This window comes from Micrasema longulum, unplaced genomic scaffold (assembly GCF_059751315.1).
Source record: "Micrasema longulum isolate JH-2025_06_02 unplaced genomic scaffold, ASM5975131v1 h1tg002908l, whole genome shotgun sequence".
NCBI lineage: Eukaryota > Metazoa > Arthropoda > Insecta > Trichoptera > Brachycentridae > Micrasema > Micrasema longulum.
The window spans coordinates 24,257-46,949 of record NW_028280027.1 but is presented as its reverse complement, the minus strand read 5'-3'; the positions used below and the strand labels follow the sequence as shown (position 1 = coordinate 46,949).

At 39.2% G+C, this 22,693-nt stretch overlaps 3 protein-coding genes and 1 pseudogene across 6 annotated transcripts; 2 read left to right on the top strand and 2 right to left on the bottom strand.

Annotated features, from left to right (window-relative positions):
- Nucleotides 1-810: 810 nt before the first annotated feature.
- LOC148271369 (uncharacterized) lies at nt 811-6,167 on the bottom strand. 3 transcript variants are annotated; one of them, XM_088241469.1, is made up of 3 exons: nt 6,054-6,160; nt 4,074-5,338; nt 811-1,580 (listed from the first exon to the last, which is right to left on the bottom strand). In XM_088241469.1, exons 2-3 carry the CDS (start codon nt 4,993-4,995, stop codon nt 1,084-1,086), a joined length of 1,419 nt encoding a protein of 472 aa, XP_088097595.1. In that variant the 5' UTR covers nt 4,996-5,338; nt 6,054-6,160; the 3' UTR covers nt 811-1,083. The 3 variants fall into 3 exon arrangements, with proteins under 3 accessions (XP_088097595.1, XP_088097597.1, XP_088097596.1); XM_088241471.1 differs by having other exon boundaries at nt 1,040-1,580; nt 4,074-5,047; nt 6,054-6,167; XM_088241470.1 differs by having other exon boundaries at nt 1,040-1,580; nt 4,074-5,562; nt 6,054-6,142.
- A 2,672-nt stretch (nt 6,168-8,839) lies between these two features.
- On the top strand, nt 8,840-14,390 carry LOC148271368 (small ribosomal subunit protein mS35-like). Its single transcript, XM_088241460.1, has 2 exons — nt 8,840-9,211; nt 13,534-14,390. The coding sequence occupies exons 1-2, from the start codon at nt 9,017-9,019 to the stop codon at nt 14,341-14,343; spliced, it is 1,005 nt and encodes a 334-aa protein (XP_088097586.1). The 5' UTR covers nt 8,840-9,016; the 3' UTR covers nt 14,344-14,390.
- Nucleotides 14,391-14,740: 350 nt separating this feature from the next.
- On the bottom strand, nt 14,741-21,265 carry LOC148271367 (cytoplasmic FMR1-interacting protein pseudogene; annotated as a pseudogene). Its single transcript, XR_015825111.1, has 3 exons — nt 21,249-21,265; nt 20,555-20,702; nt 14,741-18,413 (listed from the first exon to the last, which is right to left on the bottom strand). The product of XR_015825111.1 is annotated as a cytoplasmic FMR1-interacting protein pseudogene (transcript).
- Nucleotides 21,020-22,208, top strand: LOC148271366 (small ribosomal subunit protein mS35-like). Its single transcript, XM_088241455.1, has one exon. It carries the CDS (start codon nt 21,475-21,477, stop codon nt 22,159-22,161), a length of 687 nt encoding a protein of 228 aa, XP_088097581.1. The 5' UTR covers nt 21,020-21,474; the 3' UTR covers nt 22,162-22,208.
- Nucleotides 22,209-22,693: the final 485 nt, after the last annotated feature.

Here is a 22,693-nt window from a genome sequence, read left to right as displayed (position 1 = left end):
CGGTTCGGCTGACACCAGACGACAGTGGGTGCTGCTATTCTAATTACAGACACACTTTTACACGTTGTTTTATTATATTACCGTGTACGCTAGCAGTCTATTGTGTTTGTGTGAAATTGTTTCCGAGTTAGTTTCGTTTTGTATTTAAGAAAAATTAAAAGATTTAATTATATTTTTAATTTTATTATTTAATAATAATTGAATATTTGTAGGTTTTGCTATGATTATGCAAGAAATGAAGCAGAAATCAAAGCAAATGAAATTCGATGCTTTTTTCAAAAAAGTGTGAGAATTTAATTCAGTACCGATGAACTGGTGAGTTAGTATTTATTTTTAAAAATCATTATTTATATCAAGAGATTATTATTTATTTTGTAAACAAATTTAAATTGTATTTATTACATGCATTCATAATTTCACCCAAAACACTTCAAAAAAGATCGAAGCCTTTGAAATGTGATGCTACAGGAGGATATTAAAAATCTCCCGGGTGGATAGAGTCCGAAACGATGATGTTCTCCGACGGATGGAAAAAGATAAAGAGGTACTGAAGACCATAAAGAAAAGAAAACTTGGGTACTTTGGGCATGTGATGAGAGGCGAAAAATATAAAATTTTACAAGTCATTCTACAGGGAAGGATTGAAGGGAGACGCAGCGCAGGTAGAAGGCGCATCTCTCGGCTTAAGAACTTGCGCGACTGGTTCCATGGCAGCACTCAGTCCTTGTTCAGGGCAGCTGCCAATAAAGTAAGAATCGCAATGATGATTTCCAACCTCCATCGGGGAGAGGAAGCATAAGAACAAGAAGAATAATATATAGGGTATGTATTGAATAAACATGTTCGATTGTTTTTAGAATTTTGACGCGGAACCTTATATCTTCCATTATATTAGTGTTCATTTTACGCTGGTGTCTAAAAGTAAATAAAACTGTGGTCTTTGACGTAAAAATAAAATTGTTCCGAAACGTACGTTTACTTGTTTTTTTTTTAAATATTAAAACGGTACTTGCTTAAAATACACGTCTCGTACTAATCATTTTTGCAGGATTCAAAACTGCAGTGCTAGCATACAAATGGTTTCTAGACGGAATGCGTATTAAAGTGTCTTTTTAAATGAGAATTAGATGAAAACGACCGTGAGCATGTAGAGCATGAAAATGGTTTCTCGCCCGTGTGACAACGCTCGTGCATTGTCAAAGCATATTTATCAGAGCAGGTGAATTTGCATTGTGTGCATGAGATCATTTTAAGATTTTTACGTTTTTTGCCGGTATGTAAAAACATGTGGGATTTTAAATACACAAGCTGTGAAAATGTTTTTCGGCATTCTGAACATGAGAACGGTCTTTCTTTACTGTGGGTTATTAGATGCTTCTTTATATTGCTCTTTCTATCAGAGAAGTAAGAACACTCCGGACAGGAGAAAAATCTTTCGTTACGAACGATCAAATTGTTCGGATTTCCCTGGTTGATAAATTTTTCGTTACGAACGCGCGAATTGGTAGAATTTTCCTTTTTGATGCAAATTAAATCTGGAACGTCGTCTTCCTCTTCCTCTTGATTCTTTTTGATGGAATCTGAAAAAAAAAAAAAAATAATATAAATTGCCAATGAAGAAATTCGTTCTTCTATAGATATCAGAGGCGAACCGTGTATAGAAGCGATTATGCACAGCTTACCATTATATTTGACTATATATAATATTGTTTGATTGTAACTTTATTTACAGAAAAACAAATAATTAATTACCATTTAATAAAATAAATAAAACAACTTTGTTTTTAGCCACTAATTTTTATTTTTCACCGACCGGTTTCAAACAAAGTTCTTTTATTTATTTTATTATAATGAATAACCACAAAGTTAGTGCTTCAAATATAAACTTTAAATTACCATTTATTTTAAATCATTTACACCGTTTGTATTTTTATCCTAATATAAATATAAATTTTAATAAAGCGCGCCCAGCGCCTGCGGTGAGCCAAGAAACTAGCCGATTATTCCAGCTTATTTTTTCATACAAATAAGTATACTATATTTTGAATGTATTAACCCCAGTGCGGGTTTTTTCTCCTAGATTAAACTTGCAGATTACGCAAATTATTTGAAGATTCTTGATTTGGAAAACAATATTTCAAACATTGTTTCTAAAGGACTATTTTTCTTTGAGATGGTACTTTTGACATAAGACCATCATTAGCTTCATGCGTCCTATTGCAGGACGTATAGCGCTCCACACGGCCGTTTTTAGCACTAGTAATTACTAGAACAATGCGGCAAGTTGACATTTCAATTGAATACCTAATATCGACTGAATTCATAGTGGTATTTTATATTAATTTTTTAATGAATTATATATTAAAGTAATAAATAATATATCTTTATAATATAATATATCACGAAGTTTCATCGTTTGAGTTGATTTCATGGATGAGAGTAGTTGTATTACACAGAACCAAAGAAAAATATAAATTTATAGTATATATGACTTACATTATATTATGTACCTCGTATGTAGGAACAAATATATATTATATTTTGTATAGCTTATCTGTAAATAAAATCACCATTCGCCACTGATAGATATAGGCCAGCATTTGATTCAGGCAGAGGAAAACTTGTCGAAATCCGGCGCTACCAAAACACTAGATTCGGAGATCGTGCTTTTGCCGTTACCGGCCCCTCTGCCTGGAACCAATTGCCTTTAAAAGAATCGTCGACAGTTCCAGTCAGTTCGAATCCCAACTAAAATCTTATTTATTTAGTTTATTATACGTTCAATTTTAAATCAGAAAATAAAATATGAAACTTTGGCTTAGTTAGAATGTAAGTTTACGTATACAATTGTAAAGCGCCCTTGAGGTGATTTTTGGCAAAAATAGCGCTATATAAATCAGCCAAATATTACTATTAATAATCTTATTTATGGTCCTTAAAGTATAGCTTGATTAGAATGACAGCTGTCAAAATAATTTCATTAGTGATGGGAAATTACTGATCACTGATCAAATCGATTGTATCAGTTATTTCATACAATCATAATACTCTGTTTCCGAAAATTAATATAAAAAAAGCAAAAACAAGCCTATTATAATAACTGGGGTAGGAGGTCCAACCCACAACAACCTAATACCGCATATGTAGCGTAAAAGCAAACACAATGTTTTGTAGAGCAGAAAATTTTCTATCGAATGACGTATAACTTCTGTCATTTTGGTATCATTTTTAAATTTGGAAAAAACGAACACAGTATTATTATTATTATGGACAACTTATATAGTGCCATTTTCGTAATATAATACCCCAAGGGCGCTTTACAAAGTGATTATATAAAGATATCAATTTTATTTTTTATTTTTAATTTAAAAAAAACAATGTACTTTGTCACCACATGCTGAGGATTTATTCAAATGATTTAGAGAACAAGTGGGTTTTAAGTTTCTTCCGAAACATCACTTCACTCTCACAGTTTCGGACCTCTGCTAGGAGAGCATTCCATGCCGTAGGGCCTGCGACCGCAAATGCGCGTTCGCCGAATTTAGTGCGCTGTTTGCGTAGAGGTATAATAACTTTTCCTTTCGACGTAGATGTAGCTGATCTAAGCGTAAGACGTCTGTCAGCTAGTTCATCTGGAATGCAGAGTTCCCTTAGATATTCCGGAGCAGAGTTGTGCAGTGACTTATACATAAGCCAACAGAGTTTGTATTCCACACTCTGTGGAAAACGTAGCCAGTGTAATTTCCGAAGTAGTGGAGTGATATAACTGAACTTAGAGATTCCAAAAATAAGTCTCGCTGCGGCATTCAATACAGACTGAAGGCGAGTCATTTTATTCATTGGTAGACTTGCGTAGATACCATTACAATAATCGACTCTAGACACTACAAATGCATTTATTAACTGACGGACGTTAAAGCGCAAATGTTAAAACCTGATAAATACACGAATTCTAATAATTCATTTTTGTCCAGAGACGAGGGTAATCGAGCCATGTCTAAAGTTGTATAAACCTTTAAGGCGTATTAAGATATCAATTTGTTAGTATTTGAAATAAATCAAGTAATAGTTACCTTCCAAAGACTTTTCTTCAGTAATGGGAGCTGGCATAGTTTTCTCTCGTTTGATAACAGGGCAGACATAAGATATACCAAACCCAGTATAGGGTTCCCTACATTTAGAATACACTTGACTGAAAAATACTTTAGAACGTGTCAAAACGTTCATGCTGACGGTGGCAACACGTGGCTCCCCGCTCATGTGGGGACTTGACGCCTCTTCCTCACTATGGAGAATATCAACGTTTGCATCGTGAGTGCTCGGATCAGTCTTCACGGTAGCGGCACTCGGCACCACGCTTCTGATAAGCGATGGCACCCCATCGCCAGTATGGAGAATATGACTTTCAACATTGTCAGTCCCCGGTTCGACCTTCAAAGTAGCAAAACCTGACACCTCGCTTCTGAACGGACATAGCGTCCCTTCCCCAGTATAGGGAATATCCACTTCTACATGGTTAGTCCACGGTTCAGCTTTCACAGTAGCAACATCTGGCTCCTGGCTTATGTAGGGACTAGATGCTCCTTCCTCAGTAAGGAGAATATCTCCTTCTACATCGCACATCCTTGGTTCAGCCTTCACGGTGGCAACACCGGGCACCTCGCTTCTGAACGGACAAAGCGTCCCTTCCCCGGTATGGGGAATATCCACTTCTACATGATTAGTCCACGGTTCAGCTTTCACAGTAGCAACATCTGGCTCCTGGCTTATGTAGGGACTAGATGCCCCTTCCTCAGTAAGGAGAATATCTCCGTTTACATCGCACATCCTTGGTTTAGCCTTCACGGTGGCAACACCTGGCACCTCGCTTCTGAACGGACAAAGCGTCCCTTCCCCAGTATGGAGAATATTAACTTCTACATCATTAGTCCACAGTTCAGCTTTCACAGTGGCAACACCCAGTTCAGCCTTCACGCTCTCAGTTGCAGGTTTCATATTTTAAGTTGATTTGAAGTAGGTACTGTATTTTTATGTTTTAAATTTGAATCTAAAACAAACGAAACCTTGTAACTTGTAGCATATTTCGGTGTACAACACAGTATGCGGTATAACCAGAGAATCTTATTTAGTTCTGTTACAATAATAGCCTTTCTCAGTCTTCTTCGTTCGCCACATCTATCAACATTCGCATTGTAAATCTTTTTATCCGTCCTTCCCTTACAGTCTAAACCACCGAAACACAATTTTCTTGATTTTGTCCATAATTTATGTATTTATCAAAATGTACAATACAGCACTACTGCCAATTGCGATGTACATAAATTATATCATTAGGTATCTACAAAAACACGATAAAAAAGAACAATATATTATTAAGGTCCATAAACACAATAGTAAACAAAAACAAATAAGTTACTAATACACATTGTGATATATAGTTAGAGAGGAAGAGTCTAAAACTGGTAATCCCAACATGGAAAAGATCCACCTCTCACGGTCGGCTGTTTAACGGACCAATCATTCTCCCCACAGGCATCATCAACGGTAAGTTCGTCCCGCATTCTGGAAGAATAAATGGTCTGTGTTGCTTAGATCTTAAATAGTTGCTCGGTACATATAACTTTACTCGCTACAAAATGTTGGGATTGTAAATTAACCCGATCAGAAGTTTAACGGCCATCATAAGCGCGGCAACGCTCCTTCTGGTCCGCAAACTTGTGATACCGAGCATACCTAAAAGGAACAATGATGGGTACTGCAATGCGTAGTATCCATACTCTCATGTAGAGGTAACGAAGATAATGCTTATCTCAGCCTCGCAAAATGCACGAATGACATTCGCACCTATCTTGCATAGTTTGACGACACAGAGATCGCATTTCGACAGCATTCAACCTACTTTCATCATATTTTTTTCTAATTGCTAATTCCATGCGTTTGCCAAGGTCGAGTTCAGTGCACTGTTCACCCTATTCTCGGCCCTCACACTTCTTTCTCTGAATTTTCGCTCCTGGCAAACATACTATAAATAAATTAATATTTTATTTACTCACTAATCCCTCGTGTAATTGTGAAGAATAATTGTGTTTTTTGTTTATACAACATCCCGACGACTAACGTCATAGAATCCATTAATGCGAATTACCGCCATAGATATAAGAAATCAGGAGACATGTTACAGAAATCATAGATTTTGGGAAAGACGATTACTTGACCATAATGAATAAAACGTAGATGGGACGGATGAATATTATTTTATTGTATGGTCAATTGAATCGGCATTTACTTCGTAACACTTCATTGTAAATTATTATGAAAATAAAACTTTGTTGTTAATTATTAATATTAATGTATGTAAGTGTGTAACACTAATAAAAAAGTTTTATTTTCATAATAATTTATTATTTTATTGCCTTGGGTGTTTATTGTAGGGCAACTTGTATCATTATCATCATAATTCCATACCCGCTCCTTCCTAATTGGAGTAAATGGTGTCCACGAAGAGCCTCCAGGGATCTATGTCAGCTGCCAGATCTTGTGCGTCATCCCGAGTCAGGTTCACGTCCCGTAATTTCGACATAAACTGACGACGAACAGTCAGCAGTGGATGTCGAGAAACTGATGCCTTGTAAAGTAAGCATTCTTGGTTAAGGGTCTCAGGCACCCGCAGTATTTATTTATTTGGGACATTGCTCATTTATACAATTCATAGAAGATTAATATTACAATAAACGAATAGTTATAAACATTAAAAAGGAAAGCATTGACAAACATAAGGGACATCAAAACAGGATCTGGACTGGACTATGCACTATAGTGCTCGTTTAAATAGTTGTAAACTTAAACTAAAAAGTACTAATCTTGTATTGAGCTTACATTACGACAAAGATGGGTTATTGAAAAATAATTAAGACCATAGATTGTTTTAGGCTCATCGATGGACAGTACTTTATTGATTTTCAACCTATGAGTCGGAATATGGAATTTTACATGTCCCAGTAATGATGGCACATGCATTATACCATTTAGTATGCCGAACATATATGGAGTCAATATTAGTTTTACGTTTTTGTAGACTAGAAATATTTAACATTGACATATGAATAGTTACCTTTTTCTAGTCCAAGCATCCACGCTACTTTTCGAAACAAACGATATGGCCCAGCCAACCGTATCACCTCACCTGTCACCGTAGTTTTCTGCATCCGATCTCTTATCTTAGCATTCCTTACAAATGAGAGAATCACACCTTACAGCAAGATATTTCAAATTATTTATTTTATTTACGTTTACGTACATTACAAAAATATTTCAATGCATACATAACACGAAAAAACTAATACTAAGATTTAAGTATACAAAGAAGAAAATAAAAATATCCGGCAATTATAGAAACGGGATGCTCTCCTCTCTGGACTTTTTTTCACTAATATGAAAAATATCGCTATCCAAATAAATACGTTTGAGTAAAGACATTGCTCTTCTTACTGGCATTACCAACGGCAGGTTAGTTTTGCAAGCAGGAAGATAAAACAGCTTAAGCTGCCTATGTCTAAGATAGTCATGAGGAACATAAAGAAAAACACTTTTCATTACACCTATGTTGATCGTAATACTCGTACCACGGATAAATCGAAAAAAATACATAAGCAAGTATGCATTTCTTCTTTTCTCCAAGCTATTGTAGTCAAGCATTTCCAGTATGAAGTCGGACGGGTACAACCACGGATGCTATCCGCACTCTCTTAAGTAAAGATACGTCAGAAATTTCTTCTAAATCATCTCCAGCATAAAAGAGTACTTCAATTCGCGGGGCGCCCAGATCAGAGAACCACACTCAAGTCTCGAGATGTGACTTTCTGCGACCTTACTGACAGTTCGAACCCCTTACAATGTTTATTTTAAGTAAATCAAGAAAGGAGCTCTGCGCTTGTTTGGACATGTAGAACGAATCGACAACGAAAGAACGGCTAAGAATATTTACAATGCGAATGTTGCTGGATACAGAAACAGAGAAAGACCGAGAAAGACATGACATGACCTTCTTTATTTGCAGTCTCAATCCTGGGGATTGGTTTGCAGCAAAGTCCCGCATCTCGTCCTCCATTTTCTGAAGCTCTCTTCAGCTCGACATAAGAGGCGCATTTGAAATCTTCGCACACTGGCTCCAAATATTCTCGTCGGGGGCACCCTCTATAATTTGTCCCCTCAGCTATTTCCTCTATGATGTCGGGCAGGAGACCCTCATGGCGCATAATGTGGCCGATCCATCGGGCTCGCCTCTCTAAGATGGTTTTGATTAGGTGCCTACCTTTTTCGATTCTGTTGAGAACCTCGTCATTAGTGATGTGGTATCTCCAGCAAATTCCTAATATTTTTTTGTAGCACCACATCTCGAAGGCCTCTAGCCTTTTTTTATCTCTTTCGGTAAGGCACCATGTCTCACAACCGTATATTAATATGCTCCATACATATGTCTTGGCAAGTTGCTTGCGGAGTTTAAGTTTGATATTATTTGACTCAAAAATCTTTGATTTTTTGTTAAACGCAAGCCTTGCTTGGAGTATGCGGCAGTCGACTTCTGATTTTGTTCTCCCATCCTGGAATCCAACAAATACTTGAAACTTGACCCGTCAAAAGTCGGAATAATCGGTGCGCGTGCATGAGAAGATGTATGAATGTAGAGGAAGCGAGATCTGTATGCAAAGATAATGTTGTAGCGTCCTAACTTCTCTGCTTACCCTTACGGGGAAACGGCGTGATGGTTTGTAGTCGTTGTTGTTGAAATTTGTTAAGTAGGTACTTTTATGTTTTTTTTATTTTAATTCTTTGATTGGCTGTTACATTCTGCACGAAGCAGCCTTCGAGTCAACATGGCGGCCGTTTGACACAAGACATAACCTCCAAAATTCGATCAGTTCAATATCCGATCGCGATTTGTGATATAACATTTACTCGCTAGCCTCCCGCCGGTTTCCGATCTAGAGACGGAGCGCGGAACACGCACTCAGCGCCCATGTCGCGCCTGCGGCCGCTGGGGCGCGCGTCCCGCGGCCTGCGCGCGTACTCCGGCCTGACCAAGCCGCGGCCGCCGGACGAGGACGAGTTCCGCGTGCTGAGCTTCACGGCCAAGCGGGACAAGCTGCAGAGGAAGGAGGCCAAGCGGTTCCCGGTGCCGCCGCCGCGCGCGGAGCAGATGCGCGTGGACCAGGTCGTTTGACTGCCCGTTGCCGTATTTCATCGTCAAAGCCCGGCCCGGGGCCGCGGCTTAGCGCTGCCTTGCGTCCCGTACACCCAGTCCTTAAAATATAGATTTGTAGCAACGTCTAAGGAGTGATTTATATTGACACACGAAAAATCATTCGTATCCGACACGTTAATTTATTTATTTAATACAATGCTTGACATATAAATCAACATACATTTATAAAATCAGCTTTAAAACTAAAAAAAACCTAATTATTAACCCATTGCATCACTAATAAAGATGACATAATTTTAACATATTACAACAGAGATGAAGAACGTTTAAGAGAAGGTAATATAGAAGTCTAGGCATCTACAGGGCTTATGACCTGTCAATGACTGGTTTAAGTGGCCACTTTACGCACTGTGTAACATTCACCATTCTGCCCATATTTGAATATCTATATTCCTCCAATTCTTTCATCTGTTGATGTTCGTGAAGTTAAAGAGCTGAAACCTTATTTATGCGGGTGAGATTCATCTAATTGAATTATTTCACCTACATACTAGACTAGGCAACGCCTAAAAATGTTATTTTTTCAATTTCAATATGTCTTCATGGACCCAGTGAATTTATCAACAATATTTTGTGTTTGTCCAAATTTTTGTAGACAAGGACTGGATTCATGCATAAATAAAGATTTCAGCTCTTTAACTTCACAAACATCAACAGATGAAAGAATTGAAGGAATAAAGGTGTTCAAATATGGGCAGAATGGTGAATGTTACACTGTGTGTAAAGTAGCCACTTAAACCCGCCATTGACAGGTCATAAGCCCTGTAGATGCCTAGACTTCCGTATTCCCTTCTTGAAAATGTTTTCCCTCTCTGTTGAAATAAATGTAAATGCTGTAATTTAAATTGCTTCTCTAAACAATTTAAAGCAAATATAATACCAATAATAACGAATTCCTCTATGGAATTAATAAATTTCTTGTTTTAAGTTTGAGGTAGCATATTACCTTCCTTTAAATGTTCTTCATCTCTGTTGTAATATGTTAAAATTATGTCATCTTTATGAGTGGTCTTGATTAAATTCAGATACGCTTGCTTCAAAGAAATTTGATGTTCGGATCTAACTTAGTTAATTTCAGTCTTTTTTTTATTTATTTATTTACAATTTTAAAAAACCCGTTAGGGTTACATTAGAAATTTAATATTGTCTAGTCATTTTATGTCTCGTCTAGTCTAGTTAGTTCAGTCATCATGTGCTTTTTCAGATTGATTTTAAATTTGTCTCCAATAAAAGTTTTCAAGTAGTAAGGTAGGTCGTTGTAGTGTTTAAGTCCATTATGTAGTATTTTTGACTGTCCTGTGTTTGTCTTTGCTTTTTCAATATGATAGTGTTTTTGTTGTCTGGTGTTATATTTATGTATGTCAGCATTTTTGACTAATATTATGTCGTCGTCTTGTATGTTTCCCAGTGTTATTTTGTGCACAATTTTTAAGGTCTCAATTTTAGTCAAGTAGTTTATGTCAAACTGGTGTGTTTTTTTGTGCAGTTCAGTCGTAGAGGTCAGGTAGGGTAGGTTGTATGTTAACTAACTAACTAACCATCACGCCATTTCCCCAGAGGGGTAGGCAGAGAGGATAGAACGCCACACCACTCTGTCCTGGCACACTTCCTTTGCTTCCTTCACATTCATACATCTTCTCATGCACGCACGTCGATTATTCCGACTTTTCACATGACCACTTTCAAGAATTTGTTGTACTTGATCATGCCATGTCTTTCTCGGCCTTCCTCGACTTCTACAACCAGACACATTCGCATCATAAATCTTTTTAGCCGTTCTTTCATCATTCATTCGCTCCACATGACCGAACCATCGCAAAAGACCTTTCTTAATTTTGTCGATAATGCTTAACTCAGCCTTGCATTCTGCTCTAATTTCGACATTAGGGCACCTATCATACATTGTTTTTCCGCACATTCGCCTGAGGGATCGCATTTCAACAGCATTCAGTCTACTTTCGTCCCTTTTCTTCCAACTCCATGCTTCGCTTCCATACATTAGGGTTGGTACCAGAACTCCATTATGAACTGCTAATTTAGCCTCTTGCGATAGACACTTATTTGCTACGATAGACTTTAAGGCACCATTAACTCTGTTACCGGCACTAACCCTCCTTTCAATATCCTTGTCCATATTTCCATCTCTAGTAAACATACTACCCAGATATACAAATTCTTCGACCTGTTTCAAACTATCTCCATTTACTACAATCTTGTTGTATGTTAGTTTAAGAATTTTATTTTGTTGTCTTTGTATTCTTGTTATGTCTGTCTTGTTACCAGTTCCCCAGAAGGCGATCATCTAACTCAATTTACTTTTGACATAGGCTTCGTACATCATAATTTTTTCCTTTCTTGATATAAAATCTTTAATTTTGTAGAAGAGGCTATGTAGGTATGTAGCTATGCTGTCTTAGGTCCCCTTTATCTCTCTATTAGTTATATCCGATCGATTTTGTTATTTGACGAGTAAATCGCTTATGCCGCTAAACCCACATTCCACCAAATACGATGAGGGAAAGGGTAATAATAGTTTTCTGGCGTGCAAAGTAATATTAGGATATTTTGTGTTAGTTTCTTCACAAATCTACAATCTTCTTCTTCTATTTACAAAGCAATTATTGAACTACACGTTAACTACTGTAGTAGCATTTTATTTTTATCAAACAAAGAAAACATAGATAAACTAACTGTATTACAAAATAAAGCCTTTAGAATCATTTTGAAAAAAAAACAGATACACGAGGGTAAAGTCGATGGTAAATGAAATGAAATTATTAACATATAAACAAAGAATATTTTACAATACAATGATATTTGTTCATAAAATTATAAACTCTAATAAAAAAACAGAATTTTGGAAAAAAATTGATCGGAACCAGCGTGAACACGATCACAATACTAGAGAAAAGAACAAAATTAGACTTCCATTTAGGAAAAAGGCAAAGTCACAAAATTCCATTTTATTTAAAGCAATTAAAAAGTATTACGAAATGGAAAAAAATATTTATGAAGAAAAAAACATATCAAAATTTAAAATAATGGTCAAGACATATGTGATAAACAATTTATAAATTAAATATATTTGTAATGTTATTATTAGAACACACATAACAATATGTATGATATGTGTGCCCTACTTTAAGATTTAAATAAATAAATAAATAAAATAAATCCATGCCATTATTCCTACATCCTGCGCAGTTTCCGAGTTTTCAGATAATTATTGAAATTGTAACGGGCTTCTATTTTAGATACGATTTGGCGTATATTTCAATTTTGTACATCTCAGGCATTTTTTCGTATGACCGATGAGTATTCTCCTTTATATGTGAAAGGCCGATGTGTCTCATCTCTTAAGCGTGATGCCCCACTGTGGTAAAAACTGTATTAGAGGGAATCGGCGCGATTGACAATTTTAATAATATGTGACTCCTATTTCAGATCACGAGTAATTAAATTTAATTAATTAATTATGGATAACTTATATAGCGCCATTTTCGTAATAAAATACCTCAAGGGCGCTTTACATGGTGATTCTATTGTTAAGTTAATTTAATTGAAGCTTTTAAACTTGTAATTTAATTAAAATAATTTATTTTGTTGTCACGTGCTACGGATTTATTCAAATGATTTAGAGAACAAGTGGGTTTTAAGTTTTTTCCGAAACATCACTTCACTTTCACAGCCTCGCGCCTCTGCTGGGAGAGCATTCCATGCCATAGGGCCTGCGACCGCAAATTTAGTGCGCTGTTTGCGTAGAGGTATAATAACTTTTCCTCTCGCCGTAGACGTAGCTGATCTAAGCGTGAGACGCCTGTCAGCTAGTTCATCTGGAATGCATAGTTCCCTTAGATATTCCGGAGCCGAGTTGTGCAGTGACTTATACATAAGCCAACAGAGTTTGTATTCGACCCTCTGTGGAAAACGTAGCCAGTGTAGTTCCCGAAGTAGTGGAGTGATATGACTGAACTTAGAGATTCCGAAAATAAGTCTCGCTGCGGCATTCAATACAGATTGTAGGCGAGTCATTTTGTTCATTGGTAGACCTGCATAGATACCATTACAATAATCGACTCTAGACACTACAAACGCATTTATTAATTGACGGGCGGCATCAACCGGCAAATTTTAAGTAATCGCAACTAATCCGACCCTATTCTCGTACTCCCACAAAGTTAACATGGAAGCTTATAATTTACCCAAAGACTTCAATTTTGGTGGCCATTTTCAACGAGTTGTAAATAACTACGATTTGTTTATTTGTTTAGAAGTGGAGTTGGGTATGGCCCGGGGCTCGCAGTTTCCACCCGGCGTGTGTTCCCCTGCCCCTGCGCCAGGGCTACGTGCCGCTCGGCAGCGCCCCGCCCCCCGCGACGAGCAACCACGAGCTGATGAAGATCCCCAACTTCCTCCACCTCACGCCCCCCGCCGTCGCCGCCCACTGCGCCGCCCTCGCGCCCTTCTGCACCCCCTGGCCCCCCGGACTCGACGACGACCGGATCGCGGAGGCCTTCCCCCTCGAAGTGATCACCTCCGACTACTGCCACAGCGGTCCTTCGGTCCGGAACCCCCTGAGCCGGATCGTATCCGTGCGCATCAAGCTGTCGAAGATACCGCTCGATGAGCACGCGCGCGACAAGCTCTTTCGGATCGTCGGCGAGCGCTACGACGAACAGACCGACTACCTGACGATCGTCACCGACCGCTGCCCGACGAGAAAGCAGAATCTGGACTACGCGAACTATCTGCTCACCGCCATCTTCCACGAAGCGTGGAACACCGAAGACTGGGAGGCGGACAAGAAAGAAGACGATATGGAGGTCTACGTCTGGAGTAGGAACGCTTCGAAGGCCGCGCTCGTCGAGTACGTGAGTTTCGGGAGTGCGGCGTCGACGGAACTCGACGAGCGACGCATCCCCGGGATCGACGAGTACGAAGAAGCTGTTTCCGAGATGATGAACATCGGTGAGAATGATTACCAGATGCATAAATATAAAAACGCCGTTTTAAAAGTGTTCGGGATTTCAAAGGACGACGGCTTGAAGATTGATTCGCTGAACAGAGCGAGCGTTGTTTGAATATTTAGATGATTTTGCTTATATTATATTAAAGTTATTGATAGTCATTTGTAGTTTTATTATTTATTTATTTATATATATATGCCCAATGGGCATTTTTAAAGACATATTTATGCATAGAAAATTATTATAAAGGAAAGCAGAAATACACAATGGTATACAGTAGACTTTGTGGGAGTGGAAGCGGGAGAGAGGTGTTTATAATATAATTTGATTCAGTGATTGTTTGAAAGAAGACAACTTGTTATCGAAGAAATCAAGACTGGTATGTTTGTTGGCAGACCGGAGAATTCTGGGCATAGGGGAATGGAAACCATAGTTAGTTCTATGGTTATCGTTATGAAAAGTAAGTTTATAATAAACCTCAGTATGAATCGGGATCAGAAATAAACAAATATAATAGAAATTGGTATTTATTATAAATAACTGACTAATTGTATTAAATTACATAAAATTATCACCTAAATTACGACGATATATTCTTCTATATAATACTACTATTACTCTCTAAGTAGATATCTTTTCCTTTACGACCGTTCATACTTCTCCCATTCTGCCAACCTCCCTTCCAGGCGATGTACAGCCAGTGCACATTGCATCTAGTAACTTCAATACCTCTTAAAAGACTGTGGTAAACAATCCCGCGCGGTGATGTAACATCGTGTTGCCACTAAAATATAGCTGATTAGAATGACAGTTGATATAACTTTGTAGTAACGTCCGAGGAATGATGTATTTTGACACACGAAAAATCATTCGTATCTTGGGTGTTAATTTATTTTTTAAATACAATGCTTGACATATAAGTCAACATTAATAGATAAAATCAGTTTTAAAACTAAAATAAACCTAATTATTAACGACGTTCTTACAAGGTTACATAATTTTGCAAAAATTTTAAAAGATGGAACAGATTGAGCAATGTAAATTGATCGAATAAAAAATAATTCATTTTTTGTTGTTCATGAAAAAAGTATAAATATCTTATTTTTTGGTAAATAATTGTCTTAAACACACTATAATAGGCTTGTTTTTTCGTTTTCATATCAATTTTCTGAAACAGAGTTTTATGTTTGCATGAAAAAACTGATAAAATTGATTTGATCGGCACATGATCAGTGATCAGTAATTTCCCACCACTATTGGCATTAGTTTGACAGCTGTCATTTTATTCAAGCAGTATTTTAAGGATTATAGTAAAAGACGGAATATTCTAAAGTTCAGACATTTGAAAAAAGAAAAAAAACATTGAGACATACATGCAAATTAACATATCATTTAGTCCTGTTATAGCAAAATAAATTAAAAATCATAAATATACTGCGGATATCACGCGCGTGCGCCCCCCATTTTTTATAGCTTACCTGTAAATAAAATCACCATTCGCTACTGATACCTGAAGGGGTTGACATAAAGTATATATCAACAATGATTTGAGTTCGTCCAAATTGTTGTACACAAGGAATGGATTCCACCCTCTAGGGAGCTGTCAATATTAACGAAATTTTCCAAATAATAATCATACATATTAGATTATGTAAGAGGGTGTGTTTGAATGTATTTGTATGAGAGTAAATGTTTATTATTTATTTAGACACATCAACCGACTGAAGACTGAATCTGTTTTACACGACACCCGCCACAGAACAGCGTCTCTGTCTTCCTTGCTATGACTTATATCTTCGTGCTCTCTCTTATACAGGTGTGTTGCTGAATTAGCGGACATTCATTCTTCGCGTAGCAAGGATAAATATTTTTTGTATTTACATATAGCATAGTTATACAAATTTTACTTTCCAAATCGGGTGTGAAAATGTCCATTTGAAGATAACAAAAAATACGAATTCATCATTTTAAAAAATGAGAGAGATATGTCAAGTCTTGTGCCCTATGTCGACTAGTGTGACATCACAGCCACACGAGAGTTAAATAAAATAAATGCTGGGTTAAAATTTCCGATTTACATCTAAAAGTGTATCGGTTGACCGATGTGCGTATGAATAAAGTAAAGAAGTACCGAAAGTACGACTGTCTCACACACACAATGCTGCAAGTATTTTATCGCAAAGTTGCCAGCGCTCCACAGTAGCTCTCCGAGCTTCGTTGTGAGTGAGCTTACAGTTTTTTCATGTTTTCAGCGATAACAAACAAACCATCACGCCGTTTCCCCGTAGGGATAGGCAGAGAGGATAGAACGCCATAACACTCTATCTTGGCATACAGACCTCGCTTCCTCTACATTCATACATCTTCTCATGCACGCACGCCGATTATTCCTACTTTTGACATGTCCATCTTCAAGTATTTGATGGACTCGATCGTGCCACGTCTTTCTCGGTCTTCCTCGTTTTCTGCATCCATCAACATTCGCATCGTAGATCCTTTTAGCCGTTCTTTCGCTGTCCATTCGCTCCGCACGTCCAAACCGACGCAGCACCCCCTTCTTGATCCTGTCGATAATGCGTGTCTCAGCCTTACACACTTCACGGATCTCGACATTTGTGCACCTATCATACATCGTTTTACCACACATTCGCCTGAGGGATCGCATTTCGACAGCATTCAACCTACTTTCATCATCATTTTTCCTATTGCATACTTCGCTCCCATACATTAGAGTCGGCACGAGAACTCCGTTGTGAGCTGCTAGTTAGTCTCCTGCGATAAACATTTGTTTGCCAAAGTAGATTTTAGTGCACCGTTCAACCTGTTCCCGGCACTCACCCTCCTTTCAATATCTCTCTGGGCCTTTCCGTCCCTAGTAAACATACTTCCCGGGTACACAGATTCTTCTACCTGATTCAGAATATCTCCGTTCACTCTGATCTCACATTTAGTTATATTTTCATCCCTTTCAAAAACCATCACTTTGGATTTATCAACATTCATAAGCAAATAGCTTTTCTTGCATACATCGTAGACTGTTGTTACCAAGAATTGAAGGTCTCCTTTGCTGCTGGCAAGAAGCTCGGCATCATCAGCATACAGAAGACAGTCAACAGTTATGCCACTCGTTTTTGCTCCCATTCTTAAATCTTTCAGTTCTTTCATACAGCTATCGGCGATCAGGCTTTAAAGATTGTTACTTTCGACGTCAACAAACAACCTAAATTTGTTGCAACAGAGAGGGAAATTTTTTCGAGAAGGGAATATAAAAGTCAAGGCATTCGCAGAGCTTATGACTTGTCATTGGCTGGTTTGAGTGGCCACATTACACAACGTGTAACACTCACCATTCTGCCCATGTTTAATCATGCATATTTCCTCAACTGTTCCATTTGTTGACTTTTGTGGAGCGTAAGAGCCGAAACCTTTATCTTGCGGGTGAGATTCATCCGGCTGAACCGTTCCACCTACTGGGCAACGCCTGAAAATATTTTTTAAATTTTTATACCGGTTAGTTTAATCAACAATATTTTGAGTATGTCCAAATGTTTGTAGACAGGCTGGATTTCCTTACTAGGGAGAAAAAAAAATGGTTTTAAGTAGTTCCCTAGGGAGAAAATCCAGCCTATCTACAAACATTTGGACATACTCAGAACGTTGTAGATGAAGCAATAGCCTATGAGTATTCCATTTTTTCAATAGAAAATCCTTCATGTTTGTGTGTGTATCGACTACAAAGCACCGCAACGCGAGGATGTTTTTGGCACAGTAAGGGAAGGTTGAACAATGTAAGATGACATCATTTCGTACGTAAAAAAGGAGCATTCGCATTTCATACAATAATATAATGCAAACAGCATTGTCTTCCAAAGGCGTTAGTCTTTCCGTCACGACTTCCGTCACGCTGGCCCCCGTCGCGACCCCCGTCACGCCGGCCCCGTCGCGGCTCCCGTCACGCCGGCCCCGTCGCGACCCCCGTCACGCCGGCCGCCGTCGGGCCTCCCGCCGCGCGCCTACATGGCGGCGGGGTGGTGCGGCGGCGGGAAGCAGCGCACGTGCTCCACGGCGGCGCCGCCCCCGCCCGCCCCCGCGCCCGCGCCCTCCAGGTGCCGGTTGAGCGCGGAGAAGATCTGCGAGTTCAGGACCTGGAACCTGCGTATGCGGTCCACCATGCGCTTCAGGTGCTGGAAGAAGACAATGCCTTGAGATATAGAAGAGTGGGCATTTACAGGGCTTATGACCCGTCATCGGCTGGTTTGAGAGGCCACATTGAAAGTCAACAAGTGGAAGGGTTTATTTTTTTACAACATATTAGTCAATAATGTATTCTCTTTTATTCTGTCGATTGAACGCGAACAGAAGGAGGTGTCGAAAAAACTCACTTTTGTCTACTTGATAATTCACTTTAAAGGTTTGTAATCGGATAAAATAATATTTGGAAAATTAATTTATCAGATGAATCTCTTCGCAACAATAAAGGTTTCTTTTCCTTTGATCAATAATTAAACAACCTTTCAATATAGCCCTATAAACGATGTTCTGTTGTAATGGTCACTCAATACCTATTAAACTCACGTCCCTCCCTTCATCCCCTCCCTCTTTTTTCAACTATTACTCCGGCAGCACAAAATATTTTCATAACTTAGTTTAAAAGGTATAGGGTGATTATTACAATGGAATCGGGTTGTGGTCCTGCGGCCAGTGTCTCGGACTCACGGACCAAAGGTCCGTGGTTCGAATCCCACTCTACCCCAACTTGATTCCCATTTTCTAATAGTGCGTTATTTACAACTCGTTGAAAATGGCCCTGAAAATGGAATATTTGGGTGAATCATAAGAACGCAAATAATTCTTTTTTAAAAAAAAAAAAAACATCGTATAATGGGCTATATTGAAAGGTGGTTTGATAGCGAAATATTTCAATATCATTTACATTTAACTCTTTATTATTTGTATGTAAGATTTTAACTCCTGTATCTTTATTAAAGTCTACCTATACCTATTAAACTCAAGCCCCTCCCTTCATCTCCTCCCTCTTTTTAAAACTATTTCTCCGACAACATAAAATGTGTTCGTAACCTAATCAGCGCATGTAAGGATTGCTTATTAAAATGCATGTTGTGTTGGTTTTATATTTTTGTGCAACAACTATGGTGAAGGTGGATAGTGGGTTTTGCATGTTGGTTTAATCGATGTCCTGACGAAGAGACGGGTGCGTCTCGAAACCAGTAGACATAGAATAGTCAAATATTTAATAACATTTAGTAAAATGTTTGACCACGCAGTAAATGTCAACAAATTACAACACGGATGGAAAAATTTTTAAAGAAGGGAATATGGAAGTCTAAGCATTTACAGGGCTTATGACCTGTCACTGGCTGGTTGAGTGACTACACTAAAATCAACAGATAGAAGAATTGAAGAAATATGGCTGTTTAAACACAGGTAAAATAGTGAATGTCACGCAGTGTGTGATGTGGCCACTTAAACCAACCAATGGCAGGTCATACGCCCTGTAAATACCTAGATTTCCATATTCCCTTCTCCGAAATTTTCTCTATCCATGTTGTAATTTGGACATGTGGGCAAACTCAAAATATTGTAATAAATAATATTTCCTTCAGTTCTCTCCTGTCTAGTTTTAAAGATCGTACCCATCTCACATTACGCTTCCCATCCTTACAAGACAAAAATACTTGATTTTTTAGCTCCAAACCCAAAATATTGTAACAAAGTTAATGCTTAAAATACAATTATTATTATTTTATTGATTTTAAGCGAGTAGCTTAAAGCTATATTCTTAAATCTATTTTAACCAAAGTTAGCTGTTGGTGCACTTAAGCTTTTCCCAAACAGATCGAGACCGTTTTTGAACCCATTGAGACTACATCTTGAAATCAGCTCTCAGTGGCAGCTTATTCCGACCATCAACAACCCTATTGCTCAGGAAATGCTTCCGTGGATTTAGATTGAATCTCGTTTTCTCCAGCCTGAGACTGTGGCCTCGAAGACGAGCGTCTCGTTTTGGCTCGAACATGGGATCCAAATTTGGCAGCTTTAGTGACTGTCGAGTGTCTCGTATGTCTCCATCGGGTCGCCCTTTTCTCGCCGTTCCCACAGCGATGTGAGACCGAGAATTTCCAGTCTCTCGACATACGGAAGCCGTTTATTTATTAATAAATAAATATTTCTTGTCGATAGTGCCGGGAATCGAACCTGAGACTTCTCGCGCGGCAGGCAAACGCGCTGACCATAACGCCACGAAGCCGACTTGACTTAAATTAAACCAAACATTTTTTTGTCGAGTTTATCTCCAGCTACTCACTATCCCCTTGACCGTGTCGTCCTTGCCGTCCACCCTCTGCACGCGCAGGATGTGGTAGCAGAAGTCCAGGGCCTCGAAGCGGCGCTGCTGGCCCAGCAGCGCGATGATGGTGCAGCCCGCCCAGTGCAGCCCCTCCCCGAACAGTTCCCTGCGAACCACACAGTGGGATTATTTCAATGGAAAATGATTGCGCTCACTCCTCCTCGCTCACGCCTCGCGCCTCTGCTGGGAGAGCGTTCCGTGCCGTAGGACCTACGCGTTCACCAAATTTATTGCGCTGTCTGCGTAGAGGTATAATAACTTTTCCTCTGCCGTAGACGTAGCTGATCTAAGCGTTAGACGCCTGTCAGCTAGTTCATCTGGAATGCAGAGTTCCCTTAGATATTCCGGAGCAGAGTTGTGCAGTGACTTATACATAAGCCAACAGAGTTTGTATTCGACCCTCTGTGGAAAACGTAGCCAGTGTAGTTCCCGAAGTAGTGGAGTGATATGACTGAACTTAGAGATTCCGAAAATAAGTCTCGCTGCGGCATTCAATACAGATTGTAGGCGAGTCATTTTGTTCATTGGTAGACCTGCATAGATACCATTACAATAATCGACTCTAGACACTACAAACGCATTTATTAATTGACGGGCGGCATCAACCGGCAAATTTTAAGTAATCGCAACTAATCCGACCCTATTCTCGTACTCCCACAAAGTTAACATGGAAGCTTATAATTTACCCAAAGACTTCAATTTTGGTGGCCATTTTCAACGAGTTGTAAATAACTACGATTTGTTTATTTGTTTAGAAGTGGAGTTGGGTATGGCCCGGGGCTCGCAGTTTCCACCCGGCGTGTGTTCCCCTGCCCCTGCGCCAGGGCTACGTGCCGCTCGGCAGCGCCCCGCCCCCAGCGACGAGCAACCACGAGCTGATGAAGATCCCCAACTTCCTCCACCTCACGCCCCCCGCCGTCGCCGCCCACTGCGCCGCCCTCGCGCCCTTCTGCACCCCCTGGCCCCCCGGACTCGACGACGACCGGATCGCGGAGGCCTTCCCCCTCGAAGTGATCACCTCCGACTACTGCCACAGCGGTCCTTCGGTCCGGAACCCCCTGAGCCGGATCGTATCCGTGCGCATCAAGCTGTCGAAGATACCGCTCGATGAGCACGCGCGCGACAAGCTCTTTCGGATCGTCGGCGAGCGCTACGACGAACAGACCGACTACCTGACGATCGTCACCGACCGCTGCCCGACGAGAAAGCAGAATCTGGACTACGCGAACTATCTGCTCACCGCTATATTCCACGAAGCATGGAACACCGAAGACTGGGAGGCGGACAAGAAAGAAGACGATATGGAGGTCTACGTCTGGAGTAGGAACGCTTCGAAGGCCGCGCTCGTCGAGTACGCGAGTTTCGGGAGTGCGGCGTCGACGGAACTCGACGAGCGACGCATCCCCGGGATCGACGAGTACGAAGAAGCTGTTTCCGAGATGATGAACATCGGTGAGAATGATTACCAGATGCATAAATATAAAAACGCCGTTTTAAAAGTGTTCGGGATTTCAAAGGACGACGGCTTGAAGATTGATTCGCTGAACAGAGCGAGCGTTGTTTGAATATTTAGATGATTTTGCTTATATTATATTAAAGTTATTGATAGTCATTTGTAGTTTTATTATTTATTTATTTATATATATATGCCCAATGGGCATTTTTAAAGACATATTTATGCATAGAAAATTATTATAAAGGAAAGCAGAAATACACAATGGTATACAGTAGACTTTGTGGGAGTGGAAGCGGGAGAGAGGTGTTTATAATATAATTTGATTCAGTGATTGTTTGAAAGAAGACAACTTGTTATCAAAGAAATCAAGACTGGTATGTTTGTTGGCAGACCTGAGAATTCTGGGCATAGGGGAATGGAAACCATAGTTAGTTCTATGGTTATCGTTATGAAAAGTAAGTTTATAATAAACCTCAGTATGAATCGGGATCAGAAATAAACAAATATAATAGAAATTGGTATTTATTATAAATAACTGACTAATTGTATTAAATTACATAAAATTATCACCTAAATTACGACGATATATTCTTCTATATAATACTACTATTACTCTCTAAGTAGATATCTTTTCCTTTACG